This window comes from Hyla sarda, chromosome 4 (assembly GCF_029499605.1).
Source record: "Hyla sarda isolate aHylSar1 chromosome 4, aHylSar1.hap1, whole genome shotgun sequence".
NCBI classification, from domain to species: domain Eukaryota; kingdom Metazoa; phylum Chordata; class Amphibia; order Anura; family Hylidae; genus Hyla; species Hyla sarda.
In genome coordinates, this window is record NC_079192.1 from 337,321,726 (window position 1) to 337,348,470 (window position 26,745).

The 26,745-nt window shown below is 39.6% G+C and overlaps 1 protein-coding gene across 12 annotated transcripts in view; it reads left to right on the top strand.

Moving 5' to 3' along the window:
* Positions 1-26,745, top strand: part of TENM2 (teneurin transmembrane protein 2) — a 2,592,228-nt gene that overhangs the window by 2,176,694 nt on the left and 388,789 nt on the right. For all 12 annotated transcript variants that reach the window (XM_056575104.1, XM_056575105.1, XM_056575107.1 and 9 more), the window contains one exon: positions 5,459-5,572. In XM_056575104.1, the coding sequence (XP_056431079.1) occupies positions 5,459-5,572 (114 nt within the window). The remainder of the gene's footprint in view (positions 1-5,458; positions 5,573-26,745) is intronic.

Genomic DNA, 26,745 nt, shown 5'->3' on the forward strand with positions numbered 1-26,745 from the left:
CTTTAAATAAATTCATATTGTCAGTCATTTTAGTTTTGGTTTCTTTTGACATTTGACTTAAATATAATAGAACTCTCAGAACGCTTTTATTTGTGTATTGTTGTGATGTCTTAATAAAATTTAATAGATATACCTGCAGTCCTATGTAAAACCACCTTAAATGACATCCAAACACTGCATGAATAGACAAGTTAGATTGAGTATGCTAGAGCAGAAAGAAATCAATGCAGGAAACCACTTCTCTCACCATGACAGCGCATGATGAGTAGCATTCTTTTTATGCAGAATAAAAGGGTTAATACATGAAGACATTATCCCTTATCATCATTGATGTTGTCACAGGTACCCATCTGCAAGGGCCAAGAGCCAAGCTCGTACAATCATGGTAAATTGCCTGCAAAGAGATACACATGCAAATTGCCCCAATTAATTTGCTAATTGCATCCAATGTTTGTACTTCGGCTATTGTAAGTATCTGACTTGGCTGGAGACCACACTGTGAGTGGCAATGACTTTGACAGATCGCGGAGCGCAGGCATTTTTTCAGGGAAATGATAATAAAATATTGGAATGCTTAAAATTAATTAATAGTACATAAGATTTTGAGACTTCATGAGTCAATTACAAGCCAATGTCAGAGCAAAAGGTCTTCAATGTTATGTCGGATAATGTTTATTTTCCAAGCACTGTGACACTACAAAATTAGTAATATGTTTCTACAAACAACCACTGTCCATGATATTCACCTCTCATGAGCATGGCACAGGGGCCGTTGTGTACTGGACCAGAACGGATTATGTTCTCATCTTATATATTCTACCAAAGATCTAAATCTCACCTGTAAATATAAGCCCCTCCATTGAACTCTTCTTTTAAGATTTAGAAAATTCTATTCAGATATTTGTCAAGCACTTTTCTTGCTGCTTTTAAAGGCAAAAACATGGTGTACAAACCCAGCTTTTCTAAACTGCTAAAGGCTAACATGTCTACTGCAGAAATACATACTGTATCTTGTTACTTGAGAGTTTTTAATGGACCATTCCGGGCAGCTACATGGTAAGCCATATACCATAATGAGCCCATTGCATCTTTTGAAAAAGGGGACAGCAACACTTCCTTAATAGGGTAGAAGTAGGCCACTCACCAGGCTGGTCGTGTAGCGGATAACTTTATTGAAGGCTTTACATAAGCGACTTACAGAACTTCAGTGCAGGACGGACAGGTGAACAGCAGCAGGGCTACCTGGGCGGGTGACGGTGCCATTTCGTGTGCAGTGGCGCTTCAACTGGCCCTTTAAAGGGTCAGTCGACTGTTTTGCTGACTAGTTTCACTGTTAGGGAGCACCACATAGGGATGTGTTTGCGGAGCTGTGTGAACTAGCCCCTGGAAGTCATATTCAGGAGTGCGACTTTATCTAGGTCTAGGTCTGTTTGGGTTAGGGTTTTGTGGGCTAATATGATTTAAGGGCCAATCCTCAAGATAGGCCATTGATTGCTGATTGGTGGGCTTCCGACTGGAAGCAGTTGATTATTTTTGCTGTGCAGTGGCCGTGCCTGGTTACTGCAGCTCAGCTCCCTTTCAAGTGAAATTAAGCAGCGCCATCACTACAGTGTGAATAGAGCCAACTGCTTCCAGCCCAGTTCACTGTCTAATGTGGGTGCTGAGCAGTTGATAGGGTATTGGCACACCACTGAATAATTATTCATTGCCTATCCTGTAGATTTCCTTTAAGGCTCCTGTACATATTTAACATCTAATGTTTATGGGGGCCTTAAAGGGGTATTCCGCCCGTAGACATCTTATCCCCTATCCAAAGGATAGGGGATAAGATGTCAGATCGCCGGGGTCCCGCTGCTGGGGACCCCCGGGATCGCCGCTGCGGCACCCCGCTATCATTACTGCACAGAGCGAGTTAGCTCTGCTCGTAATGACGGGCAATACAGGGGCCGGAGCATCGTTACATCACGGCTCCGCCCCTCGTGATGTCAAGGTCCGCCCCCTCAATACAAGTCTATGGGAGGGGGCATGGCGGTTGTCACATCCCCTGCCATAGACTTGCATTAAGAGGGCGGGCCATGATGTCACAAGGGGCGGAGCCATGACGTCAAGCTGCTCCTTCCCCTGTATTGCCCCATCATTATGCACAGAGCGAAGCCGCAGCGGCAATCCTGGGGGTCCCCAGCAGCGGGACTCCGGCGATCTGAAATCTTATCCCCTATCCTTTGGATAGGGGATAAGATGTCTAGGGGCGGAGTACCCCTTTAAGATGAAGATGATGTTGGGGAAGAGAAAGATAAGTCATGTTAGATTTTAACTGCCTGATCCTTTTATTGTATTGTACTTGCACACTCCATTCAGAACACATGATATTTCAGGAGTGATAGCTGCCCCCCGTGTGAGCACTTGGCTGACAGTTATTGTATGTGTATGGCCAGTTTTAGGCTTTGTTCTATCAAAAAACCCCATCTGTAGTACATTGTAGAACAATGCAAGTCTAAGATGAGATAACCCCCTTTTACCACCCCACTCCTTCACATAAATAACCCCTTATATATCCTCCACATTTACTCATATGTATGGCCAGCTTCATAGATTTACAGGCACAAATCTATATATTTTTTCTCTTCCCTCTTCCCCATACCACGTGTCGTATCCTCTTCAGATTCTTTGCCTTTTCATGTGGCAGGTGCCCTGTGCTGGACTATACCTTATCTTCTACGCCATCTCATCATCTGACAAACTAGCTTGAACAGTATCTGCTGCTAAGTGGATAACCAGAACACACACTTACACATCTGTTATTCTATTTATATGGGGCAAAGTGCTACTGTATATGCAAAACCTTACCTGCTCTTCTGGTATAAAGGGCTGCATCTGCTACCCGCTCTGATGTAAATCGATATACTCTGCGCACTTCACCATATACTCCTTTATATAGCACTCAGGATGTTGTCCTGTATCAATATTCATCATTCAAATGTTAATACAAGCAATTGGTTTAGATGATAATGACTGAGATATAATATAGGGTAATATAAATCTCAGGCTAAATTTACTTTCTAATTAATAAATTAGCAGCTATGATTCCCATCATGGACTATTTTAATATCCAGATTAAACGAGAAGTAATAGCTAGCTTACCGGACATCCTGCCCGTCGACACATGTCTGTCTTGACCTACATTTGTCGCATAGTCTAGCGACGGAAATAAGGTGTTATGCTGTAGGGTTGGAAACTTACACCAAACATTGAATTGAAACTGCTCTCTAACAAGACAATTATTCCAAGGCTCCTCTGTCATGATACCAGGCCGCTGAACTGCGAACAGCATCGTACATTCACTGTGTCATTGTGTACGGGAGATTTATGAAATAGGTGAAATTGCAGTGTACAGTGTTTTGGTCCTTTAATCTCTGTCACATCATGTGACATTTATTTCAGCTACATTAGAGAATATGTTACAATAGCATCTTTTGCAGCATTGTGGTCAAAAGCCCCAGTACCCTGACAGACACCTTTATACTGTAAGTTAATAGGATCCGTCCATTTGATAAAAGATAAGTCATACCAGTCGTGGCTCAGCTAAATACTGAAGCCAAGACAGTAGTAAGAACAGAGGCTGAATGTGGCTGGCAGCTGCATTAGCAGCCAGATGTTACATTGTGAGCACAGATTTATTAATAATTCTGTTCACGCCATGTAGTATAGAGCCACATGTCTTAAACAATGCGGTATTATGCTTTTTGTATTGCATCTACCCATCCTGTCTTGTTTCTGTGGAGTTTTCCTCCCATTTCATAAAGATGCTTCTACTGTTCCTTTTCATTGCAGTATAGAAAACTTGAAAACAGTAGAAAATATATTGTCAATCATAAATTTCACAATAATATGTATATATATATATATATATATATATATATATATATATATACAGTGACCCCCTGACCTACGATGGCCCCGACATACGATAATTTCAACATGCGATGGCCTCTCAGAGGCCGTCACATGTTGAAGGCAGCATCAACATACGAGGGTTTTGTATGTCGGGGCCATCGCATAAACGGCTATCCGGCAGCGCAGACTGCTTCAGCTGCCAGCGGATAGCCGTTTACGGTGCCCCGTGTGGTCCGCTGACGATCACTCACCTGTCCTCAGGGCTCCGGTGCGTCCTCTTCGGGATCCCTTCATCGTCGGCGCTCACCATCCTTGTCATCACGTCGCCGTGTACGCCGTCCCATCATCCAATAGGAGCGGCGTGCGTAGCGACGTGATGGCGGCGACGGAGAGCGAGGATGCCGGGGAAGCAACGACAGCGATGGAAGGCAACATCCCGGGCAGTGGTGACGAGCGGTGACGGTCTGGAGTGGCGGGAACTTCCTCTACCAGTGGTCTTCAATCTGCGGACCTGCAAATGTTGCAAAACTACAACTCCCAGCATTCCCGGACAGCCTTAGGCTGTCCGGGCATGCTGGGTGTTGTAGTTTTGCAACATCTGGAGGTCCGCAGGTTGTAGACCACTGTCCTATACATTACATTGCGCGGATCCCTCAACATACGATGGTTTCAACAAACGATGGTCCATTTGGAACGGATTACCATTGTATGTTGAGGGACCACTGTATATATATATATATATATATATATATATATATATATATTTAACAACCAACCCACCTTGTTATATGAAGTAGTGTTAGAAAAAGTACATTAGGGTTTTACAAAAGAAAGAAAAAAGTTTAATGTACAAAGAAAATGTGTTCCTCTAGGGAATTTAGACATGTGAGCAAAATTTAATGTGGCCCTCATTATGTTTCTGATATGGGTTTCTTCTTCTTACATTTATCTTATTCACAAAGCCGGCATATATATGATTAAAAAGGTAGAGCATGAATGAAATCCATGAGAATGTTAGGTATCATAAGCGATGGTATACGGCTTCTGTTGTAGAGGGGAGGCTGTGAGCCATTGACACAGGGAAATATGCATTTTATACTGACATCTCCTCACTATGAGGGACATTTATCAATGTTTGCTTATGTATTCCTTTTTTTAGTATTTTTTTCCTTACTTTTGTTTTGCTTATGGGCGACGTATTTATCAACTGCTTTCAGCCTGTTGATAATTTTCTTTCACGTAAGCAATTTTTCCTTTTTTACTTTGGTAGTAGCTTTTTCTGCTCCATGTTTGAGCTGGAGTAAATTTAGTCAATTTTTAACGCTGTTGCGACTTTTTTTTGCGCAGTTGCGACTGTCGCAGTTAATAAATACCTGACTACCCGTAGTCCATTTTAAAATTATTACTACATAGTAAATTTTAGGAAAACTTGCTTTTCTCGCTTTCCAGTCAAAATGTCGCACGAAAAAGCGTGTAGTCGCAGTTGCGACAATTTTGCGACAATTATAGTAAAGAAAACCTGACTAAACCCGTTGATAAATGTCCATATATGTCTCTCCTGCAGCAATGCATCTCCTCGGACTGAACTGGCAGCTCCAGCCAGCAGACGGACATACCTTCAACAATGGCATAAGAACCAGCAGTGATGATGTTGCAACAATGCCATCTGGAGGCAAAGGTGAGGTTCTGTTCAGTGCTTGTCTCCGCAGTGATTGACACACACTTAATTCTGCCTGCATATCTTAGGGCCTGCCTATCTGTCTGTTAGAGGGACATGCCATTGTCCCGTCTAAGTGATCTTTTTTCCTTTATGCATCTGTTTTGAGCAGTGACAGCTGAAAGGTCTAGAGACGTGTTCCGATATAAGGACAATAAGGTGGAAATTGCTGCTGTGTCTGGAGGTTAAATGCTTTCCCCGCAATACCAATATATACATATATAAAATACTAAATTACAGCGCACCAAAAGGATTAAAGCTAAAAGAAAAGAATCTTCACCACTAAAGCCAACAAGCGATTGTCTCTGGAGCTTGTTGCTATGTAGTAATGAATATGTTATACTGTATAAATACTGTATATATGTGTGGCTCGAGTGTCATAACGTGTTTGCAGCAACACTTGCATCCAGCCCATTGAATATTACTGCATGTTCTGTACTTTTTGAATGTCTTGTCTGAGAGTTTAATCCTCTTTAAGTTATTCATAAATGATTTTATACAGCTGTGTGTGCTACATAAAGGGCACACTGACATTCTAAATATGTGTACATAAAAAAGACAAAAGCTCACTCATTGTACTATGCAAGATGTTGGCTTCCTTGTTGGTAAGTGAATGCAGTCAGAGAGAGATCCCATCTCATATATATATATATATATATATATATTTAAATATATATATATATATATATATATATATATATATATATATATACAGTGCATAGTGAAAGTATTCGTCCCCCTTATACTTTTCGACCTTTTGCCACATTTCAGGCTTCAAACATAAAGGTATAAAACTGTAATTTTTTGTGAAGAATCAACAACAAGTGGGACACAATCAAGTGGGACACAATGAAGTGGAAGGAAATTTATTGGATATTTCAAACTTTTCTAACAAATAAAAAACTGAAAAATTGGGTGTGCAAAATTATTCAGCCCCTTTACTTTCAGTACAGCAAACTCTCTCCAGAAGTTCCATGAGGGTCTCTGAATGATACAATGTTGACCCAAATAACTAATGATGATAAATAGAATCCACCTGTGTGTAATCACGTCTCCGTATAAATGCACATGCACTGTGATAGTCTCAGAGGTCCGTTTAAAGTGCAGAGAGCATCATGAAGAACAAGGAACACATCAGGCTGGTCCGAGATACTGTTGTGGAGGAGTTTAAAGCTGGATTTAGATACAAAAAGATTTCCCAAGCTTTAAAGGGGTATTCCAGGCAAAAACTTTTTTTATATATATAAACTGGCTCCGGAAAGTTAAACAGATTTGTGAATTACTTCTATTAAAAAAATCTTAATCTTTCCAATAGTTATTAGCTTCTGAAGTTTTCTGACTAACTGCTCAATGATGATGTCCCGGGAGCTGTGCATGATGGGAGAATATCCCCATAGGAGCTGGACAGCTCCCGGGACGTGAGTCATCAGAAAGCAGTTAGATAGAAAACAGCAACTCAACTTCAGAAGCTAATAACTATTGGAAGGATTAACATTTTTTAATAGAAGTAATTTACATATATATATATATATATATATATATATATAATTTTTTTAATATATTTGGGTGTAATTAAAAAATCGAGAAGTATAAGGGTGTAGTGTATTTGATGTTGCGGATGCGCTGCCAGCGCACACAGAGTTATGGCAGAGTGTGGCAAGTGTCCGCTTGTGACTGCCAGCAGGAAATCCGCACACACACGCTCGGCAGCAGCAGCAGGGAGCTCGCTCAGCAGAAACTCTGTGTGTTCCGGCAGCGCATCTGTGGTGTCAAATATGCTGTAGGTGCACTCCCATGTGAATACACCCTTAAGGAGGAAATGCCAGCTTACCATTAGACCGCCGTACCCTAAGCCCCAAGTGGACCCCTACCCTCCCTCCAACTGATCTTCCGGGGCAGAACTTAAGCACCCCAGGGTTTATTCCCCTCATATCAGGCACACTCACCATTACTAGTGATAAAAAGCCATTTGTTTTATTCAAGTACAGCTGCATTCACATTTTATACACCTACCTTGAGGTCCACACAACACATTTTTGCAACATTTTTCCACCCCAACATTACCCCAAAATGGTAATACCTTACAGCATTTGTGTAAATCGTGGTATAAACGTGTCCTTTTTTATGACAATTGTGGAAAATCACAGCCAAAACAGCCAGAATGCTGTAATGCAGTCAACATTTTAAAAAAATTCAATAAGTATTCACAGTGTAAACACAACCTAATCTTTCTAAAACACTTCAGATAATAGATCTTCGCCTTATGACAATAATTCTCTAAAAACACGTTGTATATGAAAACTCGTTAAACTTGCACATAATGTGAACTGACCTTAACCCACTTGAGTCCAAGGAGTTCACCTGGCTAAATGCTGGCACTAGTATCTTAATCAGATGTCCAGCTGCAGTGATCAAACACCACAACCAAAGCCAGAGGATTCATTGGAAATGTACACTGCATTAAATATTCACTTCAGTGAAGGAATTGTGAAACAAAATAGGACCAATCTTATGCCTGCTACATCAGCTACAACAGGTAAGCAGAAAGTCTACACAAGAATCTCTACATTATTCTTTAATAAAAGCCTATGCTGCACTATATAAGCACAAAAGTGCTTCTTTTACTTTTATTTCTTGGTTAAAAAAAGACAGCAGGCATGTATTGTATACAGGGTATCACAAAACTGCAAGGCATTTCTAGTGCCTACATCATGCATTCTTCTTCTAGGCCAGGGCTCAGTTATTACAGCTGGGTATGCACAGCTCTATAGGTACCAATAAAATCTTCCAATATGGTTTAACAAGGCAACATCAGCACTGGTAACTACATGCACACACATATTAAGAAGATTGTACAGCATTAAAGAGCCATTTTTAGGAGACATTAAATGACAAGTCCTATTTCCCTATTAATGTCACTTTATTTGGAAAGTGACAAATTGTGTCCTACGCTAAAGGACTGATCAATGATAACAGCCGATACTTGAAAATTTTAAAAATTTTATTATTGAAATTAATAGAATGACTGAATACTTCCTATAAAGTCTACAGCTTGGTGCCAATTTTTGTGTGTGACAATATGGAGAAAAATGATCTGCCAAGTACAATTACGAGACCTATAAAATGAAACCATTTGTATTGCAGAAGTGAGCAATACATTATATACAATTACACTACTTAAAAACGATGAAGACAAAATAGAATACCACCCAGAAGTCCAAGAAGCTCCAAGCTCAATGGGTATGCCATCTTGAGCCAATAAGCTCTGGGAGTTTTGCAAATGTACAGCAAAAACCTCCTTATTACTATGTTTGAAGTGGACAATTAATAAAAAGTAATCTAATGGACACTACTAGGGATGAACAACCGATTGCGAATCGCTTCATTAAACTCCATTTAGTGCGGTCCAGGCTCCAGGGCATCTAAAATGGCAGATCCATATGTGAGGACACGGGGCAAGGAATCCTGGGAAGGTGGGAACAAGGGTAGGCAGGGTGACCCTGAATCACATGCAGCATGCAGCCTATCAGCAGCCAGCCACCCTGTGATGTCACAGTCCTATATAATCGGCAGCCATCTTGCAGCCAGTCACCAGCCTTTTATTGCAGAGAGATAGAGAAGGACAGACAGCACTGTGTGTTGCACATAAAATCATTTTTACAGCAGCTATTCACCTCCCAGTCACTACAGTGTTCTCTTTCAAAGAGACAGAGTGTGTTGCACAGAACAGTAGCGATTCACCTGAAGCCAAAATCCTACCTAGAAGCACTGATAGGGAAGGGAGTGAGATTGAGAGAGAAAATGCAATTTTGGGTGTAGTACACAGCAAATGTGTGCTGCAGCACTGGTGTGTACTACTGGTGTTGTGCACAAATACTGTTTGAGGCATACTGGAGCGCATTGTCCTCCCCTCATAAGTGCATACCACATATGTACATCTCAGTGATGTACTATTTTGTTACTGTTAAAGTCTTAAAGGGATACTCCCACCCTAGACATCTTATCCCCTATCCAAAGGATAGGGGATAAGATGTCTGATCTCCGGGGTCCCGCCGCTGGGGACCCCCACATTATTGCATGCGGCACCCACCTGTGTTCTCACCGCTGAAGGGTCTGAGTCGCGACTCCGGGATGTCAGGACTCCGCCCCCGTGTGACGTCATGCCCGTCTCCTCAATGCAAGTCTATGGGAGGGGGCAAGATGGCATGGACTTCCATTCCCGGAGTCACGACTCAGACCCTCCAGCAGTTCTGGTGAGAACACAGGTGGGTGCCGCATGCAATAATGCGGAGGACCCCCGCGATCAGACATCTTATCCCCTATCCTTTGGATAGGGGATAAGATGTCTAGGGTGGGAGTACCCCTTTAAGGGCCTAGATACTGTGAAAGGCAAGACAAAAGTACACACTGGCTGGTGTTGTACACAAATACTGTTTTAAGCGTATTGGAGCGCATTGTCCTCCCCTCATAAGTGCATACCACATATGTACATCTAAGTGGTGTACTATTTTATTCCTGTTAAAGTCTTAAGGGCCTAGATACTGTGAAAGGCCAGGCAAAAGTACACACCAACTGGTGTTCTACACAAATACTGTTTTAAGCATAGTGTAGCCTAGTATTGTACTCCCTTCATATACGCACTAAGTGTGTCAGGCAGAGAAGCGCCCGGAAGTGCACAGAGGAGTGGCAGAGACCTAAATTCATCAGGTCACAGTTCCCTCCCCCACAGAAGTGTCTTATGCGGTGGGTTCAGCTTCACTATTTAATGAGGACAATCTAGAGGACAGTCAGGTGCTACTGCCCAGCCAAGAAGTGGAGGAGACATCCGCTGCTTCCTCCGCTAGGCGGGCAAGTAGTGATGAAGAGAGTGGCATGGGAGGTAGTGTTGCGAGTGTTCAGGCTACTGAACCAGACACTGTTGAGGAACCTAAGGAGGACATCAGTGACGTGCAGATACAACTTGATGAGGATGAAGCCGATCACACTTGGGAGTTGGGTGCAGAAGGGGCTTCATCATCATCAGGAGAAGAGGGTTGCAGGTTGTTGAGCCAGCAAGGTAGTAGCATGGTTGGCAGTCAGCATGGTGGCAGAAGTGGAAATTCTGGAGCCAAACGTGCCCGGGTGGACCACCTGCTTTGCAGCAGCCTACCTTCCCCGGGGTAGTGAAACAGGGGTTCCTTGAGTCGGCGGCAGTAGCAGTCAATCAGTGCAGATTGTTGGTGGGAAAATAAGCTACTCAGTGGTGTGGCAGTTTTTCATCAAGCATTCGGAGGAGGTTAACATGTAGACATGCAAGATGTGTCAGCAGAAGGTGAAGCATGGCCAAGGTCCCAATGTTGGCACCATGGCCCTGTGCCAACATGTGCAGTGTTACCATAAAGCAGCCTGATAGAACCGTGGCTCTGATGTGGTGGTCCAGCCTGCTGAATCACCCAGTGGCACACCGCTCCCTGTTTCAGCCAGCCAAGGCTCCACCACTTCAGCTGAAGGGAGATGTGTGTCACACCCATCTTCTGTCGCTCCAGATGCTCCTGCTCCTCCTACTTCTAGTCAGTCATTCCGCCAGCAATCCATCGGCGAAGCCATGTCCAAGAGACAACATTATGCGCCCACTCATCCAACGGCGCAGAAGCTGAATGTGCTCCGGTCCAAATTGCTGGTGCTGCAATCCCTCCCTTTTCAAGTGGTGGACTTTGCACCTTTCAGAGGACTGATGGCTTGTGCTGAGCCGAGGTGGAGAGTCCGAAGCCATTATTTCTTTTTGCGAAGAAGGCAGTACCAGCCATGCACAATTTTGTGGAACAGAAAGTGGGCTAGTCCTTGAGGCTGTCAGTGTGTACCAAAGTGCACGGCAGCGCCGATGTGTGGAGCTGTAACTACGGTCAGGGACAATACATGTCCTTTACGGCCCAATGGGTGAATGTGATTCCTGCACAGCCACAACAACTTGAACAGGTGACACCGCTTCTGCCTCCATGCTATCAGGCCATTGGTCCTTTGACAGTTGCTACTCCGCCTCCTCATCCTCCACCATGTCCTCAGCCTCCACTGCACGTACAAGTCTCAGTGCCCCTCCAGCATACCATGTGTGCAGGACACAGCAGTGTCACGCTGTTCTTCACATGGTTTGCCTTGGTTAACAGAGTCACACAGGGGAGTAACTTCTAAAAGTCATTCATGAAGAAATCGAATCATGGCTTACTCCACGAAAACTAGAAATGGTGACCATGGTGACCGACAAAGGGAAGGACATCTTGTCTGTGCTGCGACAAGTAAGCCTGAGCCATGCACCCTGGTTGTCAAGTGGTTCCTGAAGTGTTCCCCCCATCTGCAAGACATCCTAACAATGGGAAGGAAACTTTGCATGCACTTCACACCAACTCCAGGCTTTGTCATTCAGGCACTATATGGTCTCCTCATGCTGCTGCCACCTCCACGCTGTGTCATTCAGCCACCCTATGGTCTCGTCATGCTTCCGCCACCTCCAGGCTGTGTCATTCAGCCACTATATGTTCTCCTCATGCTGCCGCAAACTCCAGGCTGTTTCATTCAGCCACTGTATGCTGCCGCCAACTCCAGGCTGTGTCATTCAGCCACTATACTTTTTCCTCATGCTGCCGCCACCTCTACGCTGTGTCATACGGCCACTATATGGTCTCCTCATACTGATGCCACCTCCAGACTCTGTCATCGTGCCACTCTGCGAGAGTGATTCTAATAGCAACACCTCTGATCTGCATGTCATACTGAATAACAGTATTATTTCACTAACCCAGCACACACCCTTTGTGTGTTACAACAAGGCAAAGTGTTCTACACCCCTATTGAGGATCTCTGTAGGCCAGAAATAGACATTTTTAATAGCAATTTGCCACAAATAAATTCGGAGTGAAACTACGGGTAAATTCGGCAAATCGGCCGAATCTAATTTTTCAAAAAAAATCTCTAGACACTCCATATCTCAGGCTCTACCTCTGAAAACCCAGACAAGCTGAAACATTATGGACATGATGGATCTTCCAGACAAACACTAGATAACTTGTTACAAGTGAGAAAATACAAGCATGGCAAACAATGATACATAGTGGAAAATATAAAAATGTATTACATTGACAGATTTAATCATTTCTAAAAGTAAGGTAAACCTTGAACAATACTACTTGACTCCATGTCAGATATTTTTTTCCACATGTTTATATTCTGCCTCTGCTTTCTGTGATGTGCTTTGACTCAGGATACCAAATAACTGGGTTGCAGGTGAAATCCTCCATCATGGTGTTCAAAAATACATACTCTTACATTTTTCTTCGACAGCTTGATGATAAATGCTCTAGAGCTCCTGAAAGAATCCATATGATGGCGTCATCATGACTTTGGACTTGCTTAAAATGTTCAAATTCAGTCTGTGCAAATTCTAAAAATTGAATGTTCAGCAGAGAATAGCAGAGAAGTTTTTTAATCGGATTTTGAACAGTTGTAGAGGGAAAAATGCCAGACTATTATCGACTAATTTGGAAAAGCACAGCACATCTTTATTGTGCATAAAACATAGACATAACAAGAATAAAACATCAAACTACTTCAGCTAGAAGCTTGATTGCAAACTCTATGAAGTCCCTCTGGATACTCAGGTTCAAGGCCTTGAATCATTCATGATGTTAGGAAAGATTCTTGTGGATATGGATAATATCAATCCAAAGTGTTGCTTTTGTTAGTCTACTGGTAAAGAAAACAAAGGACCGACCAACAGGTTATTTTATGAGAAAAAAACCAACCCACAATATAAAATGCTTTTTTTGTGAAATGATAAAATATCATACCCGGGTTAAAGCATGCTTATGTAGTTAAATAAGCACCCCTATTATGTTCCATAAAAATATACCATTAACCATTTATAGTATATGCTATAGACATTTTAAAAATATGCTTCCCCATGCTTCTTCAACCTGTCTGTTTCTAATATTATACAGTTAACCAAAAATATACTGAGACTATCCTCATGGTCATTATCCTCCAGATCGAGCACCAGCATCTGATAAGGGTGGGCATGGTTGGGGCTTTGGGGGAGGAGAGGGCCCACCACTCTGATCTAATCCTATCGTCCTGTGTAGTTTCTCACACTTAACATGTGTGAACTACACAAGACATTGGAGAATTCCTATGATTGTGATTGGGTGATACAGTATTTTTATTTATTCTGAACAATCATATAGAAATTTATTTTCTCTGCCTAAAAGCCTTAATAGTATTTGTTGTCACGGGCACAATATACTTGTATACACAGATTTAAAAAAAAGCTAAATAATAAAAGTCATTTTTCTTTTGGTAAACCTTCTGGGGGAAAACAGCCTAAATACCATGGCAATAATCATATTATCAAATACAGTTAATTAAATAAACATTACAAAACAGTAAATAACATTTGGTGTCCTTGTAACCATAGCAACCCATACAATGCAATAAACACATCATTTTTGGAATCTGGTAATTGCAGTAAATAAAACATTTTCTTTTTCCAGTTTAACACATAATAAAAGTGTTAAATGTTGAATGTTTACTTACTGTATCAGTGTACACCCACGGTCTGTGTCCCCCAATGGATCCTTCGAGAAAGAGATTTTACGGTAAGTGTTAAAAAATCTCCTTATCCCTCCTACTAGTTCCCAGAGCCCTCCCCACCTCTCCCAGCTCCATCTGCTATAGCTATGTGATCAAGATATATAGTAGATATACACAGGGCTCAAGTCCTGCAGGAACACATGGAAACTAAGTCTGCACTTTTTTCACAGCAGGAACACTGTTCCCATTAGCAGGACTTTTGAGTGGAAATTTTGGGTGAGTTCCCACACTTTTCCCCCAGAACTTGACCCCTGGTTGTACACCTCCCATTAGGCTGTCTTTACAGATTGGGTTTCTTGCTGCTTTTTTCTGTTTTTACTGTGAGTGTACAGCAAAATATTATAAAAACATCTGTTTTTGGGAAATCACCGTAAAAACTGAGGCTGTGTTCACATATTACGGGTAATTATCGGTACCACAGCTAATTACTGCATGTGTTTTTGCGGCGAATTACTGAAATTGCAGTAAAATGGCGCATGTATTTGCAATTGGCATAATTTAGCTAAAACAAAAAAAATTCTACAATTTCAGTTATTCAAGGCATAATTGCATGTGGTGATTAGCTGCAGCACTGCTAATTAGCTGCAGTGAATGCCTATAATGCAGTAAAAATTTGTAAAAAAAAAATGCAGTAAGAAATCAACGTGTGAACAGAATCTAAAGAAGTCAGATTTTCTTGAAAAAACTAGATTGTGATTATAGGTCAGATCATTTTCTCGTCATGGCAATGTTTTTCTCAAAAACACACTTTGAGTAGGAAAAGATATCAGAACTGCACAGTGTAAACTAGCACCAACCCACCTGTAAGTCTAATGAGCTCACCTGAGTGATCTCCGGTACTAATAAGTTAACCTGGTATCATAATGAAACCATCTACCCAAAGCCAGAGGATTCTTGGGAGAGGTAGGTTGCATCATTGTGCATTTGTAAACCAAAATGGAGCCTTCCTGCCACAGAAATGAGGTAAGGCATGAGAAATGAGAAAAGGCATATACAAAAAATGTTCTTTATTCTCTAATAATAGCCTGTGCTGTACTGTATAAGCAAATAAATATTTAATCAAAATTCTGGAGTGCTTCTTTAAAAAGTGAATTTTAAATTCCATATTGTGCCCTTCATTAACCAAAAAATTGGGGAAAAACACATAATGGGTTTTACTGAGTTTTTAACAACCCATAATATAACATTATTATTTATACCTCCTGGTAAACGCCATAAAATATAAGTTAATAAAAAATTATCAAAATGTCTTATGTGCCCAAAAATGGTACCAATAAAAACAACAGCTTATCCCACAAAAAACAATCCGGCACACAACCAAAAAATATTTAAAAAAAAAGTTATGTCTGTCAGAATGTGATAGCACAAAATGGATTTTTATTAGGGTTATCCCAAAATTACCAACTATGGCATATCCACATGATAAACTAACCTACCATAAATACTATACCAAAATTTTAATGGGTAAAAAATGTTTTGGTATCAAATGTCAGATTTGCATGCAGAATTTATATTAGTTTTTTTTTTTTTTTTCATTTTCTTCCCAAAAAAAAAATTATTAAAAGCTATTTAATAAATTATAAATAACCACTGTGCATTTTATAAAAATACTTGTCCCACAAAAAATAAACTCTCATACAGGTACATTGTCAGAAAAATAAAAACGTTATGGCTCTTGATTAAACAGGGTAACATAGGAGGCTGGTCTTTTTTAGGTGACTATTTGGAGGGGGGAAAAAACAGCCTGCAGTGTTGTTACCACTGTCAAAACATAAGCCTGACTTTTCACTTTCTTACTAGATGTGCTTGGTTGGCTCCAAAAATACATTTCCAGGCATCTCGTGAAACTTCTAAAACTATGGCCTGCATTTACATCAACCTTAACCAGTAGCACAACATGAATAAACGTTTTTTAATTGAACTTTTTCTCCCAGTGGTTTATCTTACTAAAATTTAAGATTATTTATTTGACAATATTTACTTAAACAAACTTACTATGCATTTAGATGGCACAAATCGATGACCATTGATTGCTTGTCAGCCATTTCAGAAAGCCAATCAGGATATATTGGCAATTGGGTAATTAAAAAGTACCCATCCCCCACAGCATTTCTTTATTAAATCATTTGCTTCTCTAGTGTTTTAACTATGATGGATCACACTTTAATAGTAATTTAATTTGATTTAGCAATCACTAGCTAAATAGTAGATAAATAGATCATGAAATGTAAAAAGAATACCCTGCATTGGGAGGTGAGCAACATTTTCAGTCAAGGAGATTATATACACGTGACCAAGTTCATTTGAGGTCACCACATTTAACTTTATCTTATTTCTACAATTAAATAGAAAGCATAGGTCTTTTATGTACAGATGTCAGATGTTTTGTATTCTATATTGTATACGTACAAATGCAGCTATGATTTACTGTGTTGTATTGTACACATTTGTAGCTAATCAAGTTTAAGATGACCTATTAGACTCTTATAGTGTTAAAGATGCTATCTGATTTAATAAGACTTACTAATATAATATAATGATAAAAGATGAACCGTTCTAACAATATCACTACTGGTCCTGGGGTTTAATAACCTGTGCTTACTTTTTGGTCTCAACACAGCAGTCCCCTGAGTGTATTGAGAAGCAATGCACATACTCTCCATTTACTTCTAGACATAGCAGTCCTGTAAAGAATTAATAGACCAGAATGAATAGACCATGCACACTGCCGCTTCAGTTAGTTAGGGGACAAGTTGAGAGCTTAGTGACTCTTAGTGACTCACTTAGTGACTTAGTGCTGTGACTAGTTTAATGTTAACACCTTAAGGACACATGACATATATGTATGTCCTGCTCCCGCAATATGAACCTCACTCAAGAGCTAAGCGTGTTTTATACCCGATAGGTCCCAGATGCTTTCAGCAATAGGGGCCCCACCACCAATGACGGACCTCGCTGATTGGGCCGATACCCAACATTACCCTTTAACGGGAAAAATAATTCTGTGGTAGCTTAGAGGAGCTGATCGGGACACCCGCGGCAAAAACGCTGGGTTCCGATCAGATGGTGGGAGGCAAGGAAGGGTCCTCCCGCCATCTGATCGGGACCCAGCGTTTTTTCCTCCAGTGCTGCAGGAAACCTCTACAGCCTGGAGCCATAGAGTGCCGATATCATTGATCAGTGCTGTGCTATTAAGCATCACTGTTCAATTATAGTCCCTTGTGGAACGTGAATTAACCCCCTTTTCCAATTTTTTAAATAGAATAATGTAAACAAAAATAAACATATACATATGTGGTAGTGACGCATGCGTAAATGTCCAAACTATTAAATCTGGCATTAATTAAACCACCCAGTCAATGGCGTAAACATAAAAAAAAATACTGAAGTCCAGAACTGCATATTTTTGGTAACATCATATACCTGAAAAATGTCATTAACAAGGGATCAAAACAATAGTAGTCCCATCAAAACAATAGTAGTTTTAATAAGAACTTCATATCACTGCACAAAACAATGAGCCCTTATACAACCCTGTATATATATTTTTTACCAAAAAATGCTCTAAGTAGAAACAGAAGCCCCCAAATTTAGCAAAATGGGTTTTTCTTTTGTTATTTCACTCCACAAATATTTTTTTGTGTTGTTGTTGATGTTATATGTAGCCTGACCACCTCACACGTTTGCACTGAACATACCCTGGAATTCGTTTTTTCGTGGATCTGAGGAATGTGCAGGAGGGTTCCTACACCAATATAAATAGGCATTTCTTGTACTGGATTATTCTAAAATGAACACCTGGAAGAAAATGAAAAATAGCTAAGGAGATCTTTCTACCACTGTTTTAGAAACATGCGGAAAAACCTGCAGAATGATATAAAGTCTTACAGAGGTTAATCTCCTGCTGATCAGATCCATTTTTGTAGGGTGGAGCTTAGCAATCTTTTTGTTTTACTGAAGAAAGGTTGGAGGGGGAAGCTCCTGCTGCAGCCAGTTGTGGGACAGCCATACGCAGGAGGTGAAGAGAAGGGGGAAGCTTTTTTTCTTTTTTCTTCTTCTTTTTTTTATAGATTTCTATTTTAATTATAAAATCAGACAAAATGGGCCTAAAGGAAAGCATGATATTGAGAGAGAAAGGGCTGTGATATTTTTGTGCACTTTTTATGTTCAGTGTTCCTTTAAAGGGGTACACCGTGGAAAACTTTTTTTTTCAATCAACTGGTGCCAGAAAGTTAAACAGATTTGTAAATTACTTCTAATAAAAAATCTTAATCCTTCCTGTACTTTTTAGGGGCTGTATACTAAAGAGAAATTAAAAAAAGATATGCATTTTCTCTGATGTCATGACCACAGTGCTCTCTGCTGACCTCTGCTGTCCATTTTAGGAACTGTCCAGAGCAGCATATGTTTGCTATGGGGATTTTTTCCTGCTCTGGACAGTTCCTGAAATGTACAAAAAATTTGGGAGCTCAACGTAAAAAAGAGGGAAAACCTATACCGAGGATCCTGCGTTGCACATACCCATATGCCAAAAAAGAGTACTAATAGTATAAAAAGGGAGGCAGTCCTGCTAGGCTAGGTAAGAGTAAAAGATATATGGTCAAAAATTTTAAAGAAGAGAAAGAGAAAACGTGTCTAAAATAGCATAAAATAATGACATTTATTTAGACAATGGTGTGAGGTCTGCAGCAGGGCCCTTTTCGCAGAATGGTCACTAGATAAAATGTTTACAATGGTATAAAATACTAAAAATATAAAATATAAACAGTGATAATGCACTTCAACAATTTCAGTTCCTGAAATGGACCGCAGAGGTCAGCAGAGAGCACTGTGGTCATGACATCAGAGGAAATGCATTTCTTTTTTGGATTTCTCTTTAGTATACAGCGCCTAAAAAGTACTAGAAGGATTAAGATTTTTCTTTATATAAGTGATTTATAAATCTGTTTAACTTTCTGGCACCAGTTGATTTAGAAAAAAAAGTTTTCCACGGGAGTACCCCTTTAAGAGAGCAATGCATTTACTTGCGGTTTGTAACAATTTGTGCCATATTATAAATTTAGCACTGCTGCATCTGTTGTTAGTTTAAGCAATATACACACCATGTTTGCTTGTGGCCCAACAGCAAGTATAATTATATGCCAAGTGTCAATGGGCAGAAACTGCTAGACCTTAATGTTCCTTCTGACTAAACATAATGAAGTCATACATCTTAATTATCTGTGCATGACTGCATTTACTATGACTTAGGAATAAGGATCTTAAAATTGTGTTAAATTTATAAAGTCTGTGCAGCCTCACATTTTAATGCAATTTCTAATTGTGACGTGTAAGATGCACAAGTGATTATACTCATACACACAAATACACATACTGTGTGTTATATTGAAGAAAATACCCATTTGTAAAGTCAGTTTTGAGACACTACTTTATAGTCCCTTGCAGATAATAGTTTCCATCCTCAGAGGTGTCCACCATTTGACCTTTAAATCTGTGTCTGGTGACTATTGTAGCATTCTATAATTATATCCTGACATATGCATTGCTGAAGTTGACACCGATGCTCAATAACAAAAACAAGGAATCATACACATTAAAATGTTATGTACTCAAGTAGCATTCATAGACCAAAGTGACACTGATGGTTGAGAAGAAAAACAAAGGATCATGTTCATCAAATTGTGTCCTCTTACTGACACTTTGCAATCCTTACAGCCGTTCTCATGCTTACATTTTTAGTTTCTTTGATAGCATCTTGTTTATTGTGTGATTTGACACAGCATGACTTGTCAGCAGCTATTTATTCATCTTGTGGTGTACTTTTATGAAAAGAACAAAATGAATTCTTTCACAAAAGTCACTTTCCTTTTTCAAAATAAATAAAATTCACACCGTTTTTGGAGAATGTTTCCAATACATTTGTGCTTTATCCTGTTGATCATATGATTTTTCTAAAACTTTTTTTTTTTCAAATGCTAAGGATGTTTTTCAGAAAGATCAACAATAAGGTCAACTCAGTTGTTTGTGAATCAACCTAGAATAAAATAGACCCTAGTGGCAAGTAATGGGCTTCACAGTTGGCACTAAATGGGTTTATCCTCTGACATTTGGGTTCCTGTTGTGTTAATGGTTAATAATAGGGTCCAGATCATTCGTATTTCATTTTCTTTGTTATAATTACTAGCTGAAAACTTGGAATAGTCTAGAACTTGCTGTGTCACATTGATACCAGCTTTAAATGATGTTTATAGTTTTGGCATATGCAGGGTACACCCAGACTCCAACATTTTTATGTGACAACATGACCCCAAAAAAGACAAGCCCATTTGGTGCTAGATTTAAAGTCCATCACTTTTAACTGAGGTCAATTTCTTCTAGGTTGTTTTGCAAACTGAGTTGACCATGTTGAAATGTCCTGTGTCTGTAGTACAATGGTATTCCAATACAGCATGTAAAAATGCAGTTCCGTCTGTTTGCCATAATAAAAACATGCTGTGTATACTAATTTAAGAGGAACTTACTACGTCTATAAAAAAAAAACAAGTGACACCAGATTCCAGAATGGGCTATAACCTTCTTGTCCTAAACTTTTAACTGTAAATTCAACAATGCAAACCCCTGATGTCCACACTGATGACCATAGCTGCCATCTGGATGTAAGTAATCTTCAGGCCATTGACAGATAGCATTGGCTCTTGTCTTAATTTACTTGGTCCTCTCTGTGCTGCTTTCATGCTATGTGCTATACCCCTAGTTCTGATACAATTGCTTAATATTATGAATCTAAGTAATTAGGGATGCAAAATGGAAAACTCTTTCATTGATGTTCAAGGTCAACATGAAGCATTTCAGAATAGTTCGTTCTTATGTGCCATCTGTCTAGGCAATTGCTCTGTAATGATTTGAAGCTAAAAACATAAATAAAAACACAATTGTTAATCTGTGGTACAGACAATCTTAGCATAAATCATGCATGGAAGTACTTAGATGTGTGTGTTGAAACTTCTGAGTAATAATTAGTTCTATGAAAACAGTAAACATACTGTAGATCTACTTAATATATTTAGATCTCTGAGCTAGGATGGTCAAGTTCAGTCATCCTTAACCAGCTGACATGCAAAAAATTACATGTCTCTCTGATTTGTCATTAAAGCCTTTTTCCATATTTTAATATGTCTTAAGTCTCTCCAAATGCATTAAAAACCATACGCCTAAAGCAGTCTTCAACCACAGGAATTGATGCCGAGAGCAGAATTGAGGCAGAGATCTGATAGCACCTTGGCAGTTTCTAGGGGCAATTAACAGTAAGGGGCTTAGACTGTTCTGCTGCCCCCCCCCCCCCCAACCAACAACCTCCAGCCCCCATAGTACAGTGTGGTCTACTTTCATAGGAAGTATGCCATTGATGCATAAATTTGACTGCTTAGAGGAAACCAAGTGGAGTAGTGGCATTTCTTAAAGTGATTGTATTGTATTACCCAGATTTTATATTACTGATAAGAGCCAGATATGCTTTATATCAAGTCCCATGGACATAGACACAATAGACTGGACCAGACCCTATTCTGTCCATGATAATAATAAGGACACTGCTAGAAAGAGATCTGTACAGAACCAGGAATTCTCAGCTTTGTTTCAGGCCTGGTGGTCAGAATGAAAATTGCAAGATTTCAGGATTGTTTTATAATATAGCCAGTAAAATGAAAAATTAAAGCAAAATCACCAGAAATGTTTACAAAATATGTTTAACATAAAAATTTGATTTAAACAATAGGTCATTTTCTGATGACACATTCCCTTTAAGTTCGTTGTCAAACCACGTGTTGGTTCACTCAATGGAATATTGGCAAAAAATATTTATTCTATATTCAGTGAGCACCCATAAATGGTATAAATGACCAGCATACATCAATTTATCAGCAATATGTGTGTTTTCTTTTTTTTTTTATTACATAATTTCTGGCAAGTCATTTTACTAAGACTGAGTATTGCCACATTTTAGCAGAATATTCCATCTTTTTCATGTTACTAAGCACCTTTTGCAGTACATGCCTAGAAGTTAACTGTGCGGATCCACGTCCGTAGCTTCTGTTTTGGTAGTATTACTTTGGTCTCCTTACTGCATTTTTGCTGTGCCCAGTAGAAGTGTGCTTATATTCAGAGCGGAATTCCGCTTGTAGCAGACACCGATTGTTTTCAGTGGTATCCTGCTGCACTGTTCACCTGCCAAAAGTATGAACATGTTCATTCTTTCCGCTGAATTTTGCCAGGACTGCATTGCCATAAGTTAGGATAGCAAATGTCTGGGGTTTACTAGTGCTGGATGTTATCTACGGCACCTGCTCCACAAAGTATATCCGCCTGGAATTTCTCTGGGTGTATATTCCTCATTGTGGACATACTCTTAATGTCAAGCTGGTCTTTACCTGCAGCAATTCTCTGATGAAGTTCCCTCTATGATTCTGCCTAGGGTCTGCTAGGTTTTTACATTCACATCTCACATTGGTATCATGTAAATCTGTTTATGCTACAGTCCTCCCTCTGATTACCTGCTATGAAATTGTGATCAGCTAAGAGGATGTTGGGAGAGCCCTTACCTGCCTCCTCATCATCTGATTGGCTCTCCCTTACTGCAGGAAGACATTACAGCCTGAAGCAATAGCGTGCCAATAACACTGATCAATGCTGTGCCATAGCCCAGCATTGTACAGTGTATGCAAGCTAAAGTTTACATGTATTAGTCTACTATGGGGACTAAAAGAAGTGTAACGTTTTTAAAAAGTTAAGAGATGTCATTAAGCCCTTCCCTAATAAAAGCTTAAATCACCTCCTTTTTCTAATTTTTTTTAATATTATGTAAAAAAAATAAACATGAACATATGTGGTATCGCCACAAGCGAAAATGTCCGAACTATTAAAATATAATGTTAATTAAACTACACGGTCAATGGTGTATATGTAAAAAACATACCAATATCAGAAAAAAAAAGTCCCATCAAAACAAAAATGGTTCCAATGAAAACTACAGAGCAAAAAATGAGTCCTCATACAACCTAGTATATGGAGAATTTTTTTTTTTTTTTTTTTTTATAGATTTTGTGGTCAAATGAGTGATGTTATCATATGGGTCTGAAAATTTGGGTTGAAAATGTAAAAAAAAAAAGACTTTTAGAAGGCAAGGAGGAAAAAACGAAAATGCAAAAATAAAAATAAAACTAATGTCCTTAACCCCTTAACCCCTTAAGGACGCAGGACGTAAATGTACGTCCTGGTGCGGTGGTACTTAACGCACCAGGACGTACATTTACGTCCTAAGCATAACCGCGGGCATCGAAGTGAGGCCCGTGTCATGCGTGGCTGATCCCGGCTGCTGATCGCAGCCAGGGACCCGCCGACAATGGCCTACGCCCGCGATATCGCGAGCGTCCGCCATTAACCCCTCAGGTGCCGGGATCAATACAGATCCCGGCATCTGCGGCAGTGCGCGATTTGAATGAATGAGCAGATCGCCCGCAGCGCTGCTGCGGGGATCCGATCATTCATAACGCCGAACGGAGGTCCCCTCTTCTTCCTCCGTGCATCTCCCGGCGTCTCCTGCTCTGGTCTGTGATCGAGCAGACCAGAGCAGAAGATGACCGATAATACTAATCTGTTCTATGTCCTATACATAGAACAGATCAGTATTAGCAATCATGGTATTGCTATGAATAGTCCCCTATGGGGACTATTCAAGTGTAAAAAAAAAATGTAAAAAAATGTAAAAGTAAAAGTAAAAAAAAAGTGAAAAATCCCCTCCCCCAATAAAAAAGTAAAACGTCCGTTTTTTCCTATTTTACCCCCAAAAAGCATAGTAACAATTTTTTTTTATAGACATATTTGGTATCGCCGCGTGCGTAAATGTCTGAACTATTAAAATAAAATGTTAATGATCCCGTACGGTTAACGGCGTGAACGAAAAAAAAAAAAAAGTCCAAAATTCCTACTTTTTTAATACATTTTATAAAAAAAAAATTATAAAAAATGTATTAAAAGTTTTTTTATATGAAAATGTGGTATAAAAAAAAAGTACAGATCATGGCGCAAAAAATTAGCCCCCTTACCGCCGCTTATACGGAAAAATAAAAAAGTTATAGGTCATCAAAATAAAGGGATTATAAACGTACTAATTTGGTTAAAAAGTTTGTGATTTTTTTTAAACGCAACAATAATATAAAAGTAAGTAATAATGGGTATCATTTTAATCGTATTGACCCTCAGAATAAAGAACACACGTCATTTTTACCATAAATTGTACGGCGTGAAAACGAAACCTTCCAAAATTAGCAAAATTGCGTTTTTCGTTTTAATTTCCCCACAAAAATAGTGTTTTTTGGTTGCGCCATACATTTTATGATATAAAGAGTGATGTCATTACAAAGGACAACTGGTCGCGCAAAAAACAAGCCCTCATACTAGTCTGTGGATGAAAATATAAAAGAGTTATGATTTTTAGAAGGCGAGGAGGAAAAAATGAAAACGTAAAAATTTAATTGTCTGAGTCCTTAAGGCCAAAATGGGCTGAGTCCTTAAGGGGTTAAGGACTCAGCCCATTTTGGCCTTAAGGACTCAGACAATTAAATTTTTACGTTTTCATTTTTTCCTCCTCTCCTTCTAAAAATCATAACTCTTTTATATTTTCATCCACAGACTAGTATGAGGGCTTGTTTTTTGCGCGACCAGTTTTCCTTTGTAATGACATAACTCATTATATCATAAAATGTATGGAGCAACCAAAAAATACTATTTTTGTTTGGAAATTAAAACGAAAAACGCAATTTTGCTAATTTTGGAAGGTTTCGTTTTCACGCCGTACAATTTATGGTAAAAATGACGTGTGTTCTTTATTCTGAGGGTCAATACAATTAAAATGATACCCATTATCACATACTTTTCTATTATTGTTGCGCTTAAAAAAAAATCACAAACTTTTTAACCAAATTAGTACGTTTATAATCCCTTCATTTTGATGACCTATAACTTTTTTATTTTTCCGTATAAGTGGCGGTATGGGGGCTAATTTTTTGCGCCATGATCTGTACTTTTTTTTTGATAGCACATTTGCATATAAAAAACTTTTAATACATTTTTTATAATTTTTTTTTAAATAAAATGTATTAAAAAAGTAGGAATTTTTGACTTTTTTTTTTCGTTCACGCCGTTCACCGTACGGGATCATTAACATTTTAATTTAATAGTTCGGACATTTACGCACGCGGCGATACCAAATATGTCTATAAAAAAAAAAATTTACGCTTTTTGGGGGTAAAATAGGAAAAAACGGACGTTTTACTTTTTTATTGGGGGAAGGGATTTTTCACTTTTTTTTTTACTTTTACTTTTACATTTTTTTACATTTTTTTTTACACTTGAATAGTCCCCATAGGGGAAAATCCCTGTCATGTCCCCATAGGGGACTATTCATAGCAATACCATGATTGCTAATACTGATCTGTTCTATGTATAGGACATAGAACAGATCAGTGTTTTCGGTCATCTCCTGCTCTGGTCTGCTCGATCACAGACCAGAGCAGGAGACGCCGGGAGCCGGACGGAGGCAGGAGAGGGGACCCCCGTGCGGCGTTATGAATGATCGGATCCCCGCAGCAGCGCTGCGGGCGATCCGATCATTCATTCAAATCGCGCACTGCCGCAGATGCCGGGATCTGTATTGATCCCGGCACCTGAGGGGTTAATGGCGGACGCCCGCGAGATCGTGGGCATCGGCCATTGCCGGCGGGTCCCTGGCTGCGATCAGCAGCCGGGATCAGCCGCGCATGACACTGGCATCGCTCCGATGCCCGCGGTTATGCTTAGGACGTAAATGTACGTCCTGGTGCGTTAAGTACCACCGCACCAGGACGTACATTTACGTCCTGCGTCCTTAAGGGGTTAAGGGGATATTCCAGGCAAAACCTTTTTTTATATATATCAACTTGCTCCGGAAAGTTAAACAGATTTGTAAATTACTTCTATAAAAAAAATCTTAATCCTTCCAATAGTTATTAGCTTCTGAAGTTTTCTGTCTAAATGCTCAATGATGATGTCATGTCCCGGGACATGAGTCATCAGAGAGCAGTTAGACAGAAAACAACAACTCAACTTCAGAAGCTAATAACTATTGGAAGGATTAAGATTTTTTAATAAAATTAATTTACAAATCTTTGCGGAGCCAGTTGATATATATAAAAAGTTTTGGCCTGGAATACCCCTTTAAGGGGTAAAAGCACATGACGTCCTGGTACATTGCATTTATAGTCATAGACTGGAAAAACACCACAGCTATCTATTATGCATCATTTTCTATATAATTTTTTTTTATAGAAACCATTAGCTAAGTAGCATGGTCTAATAAAAGAGTTATATCCTCTTAATGTTGATATTTCATTGTTCCCTACACTGTTTCAGTTATGTTATTCGGAACAATACAAACTATTGTTCTCCCAACTTTAAATACCATTGGCTAAAAGTGAAAAGAA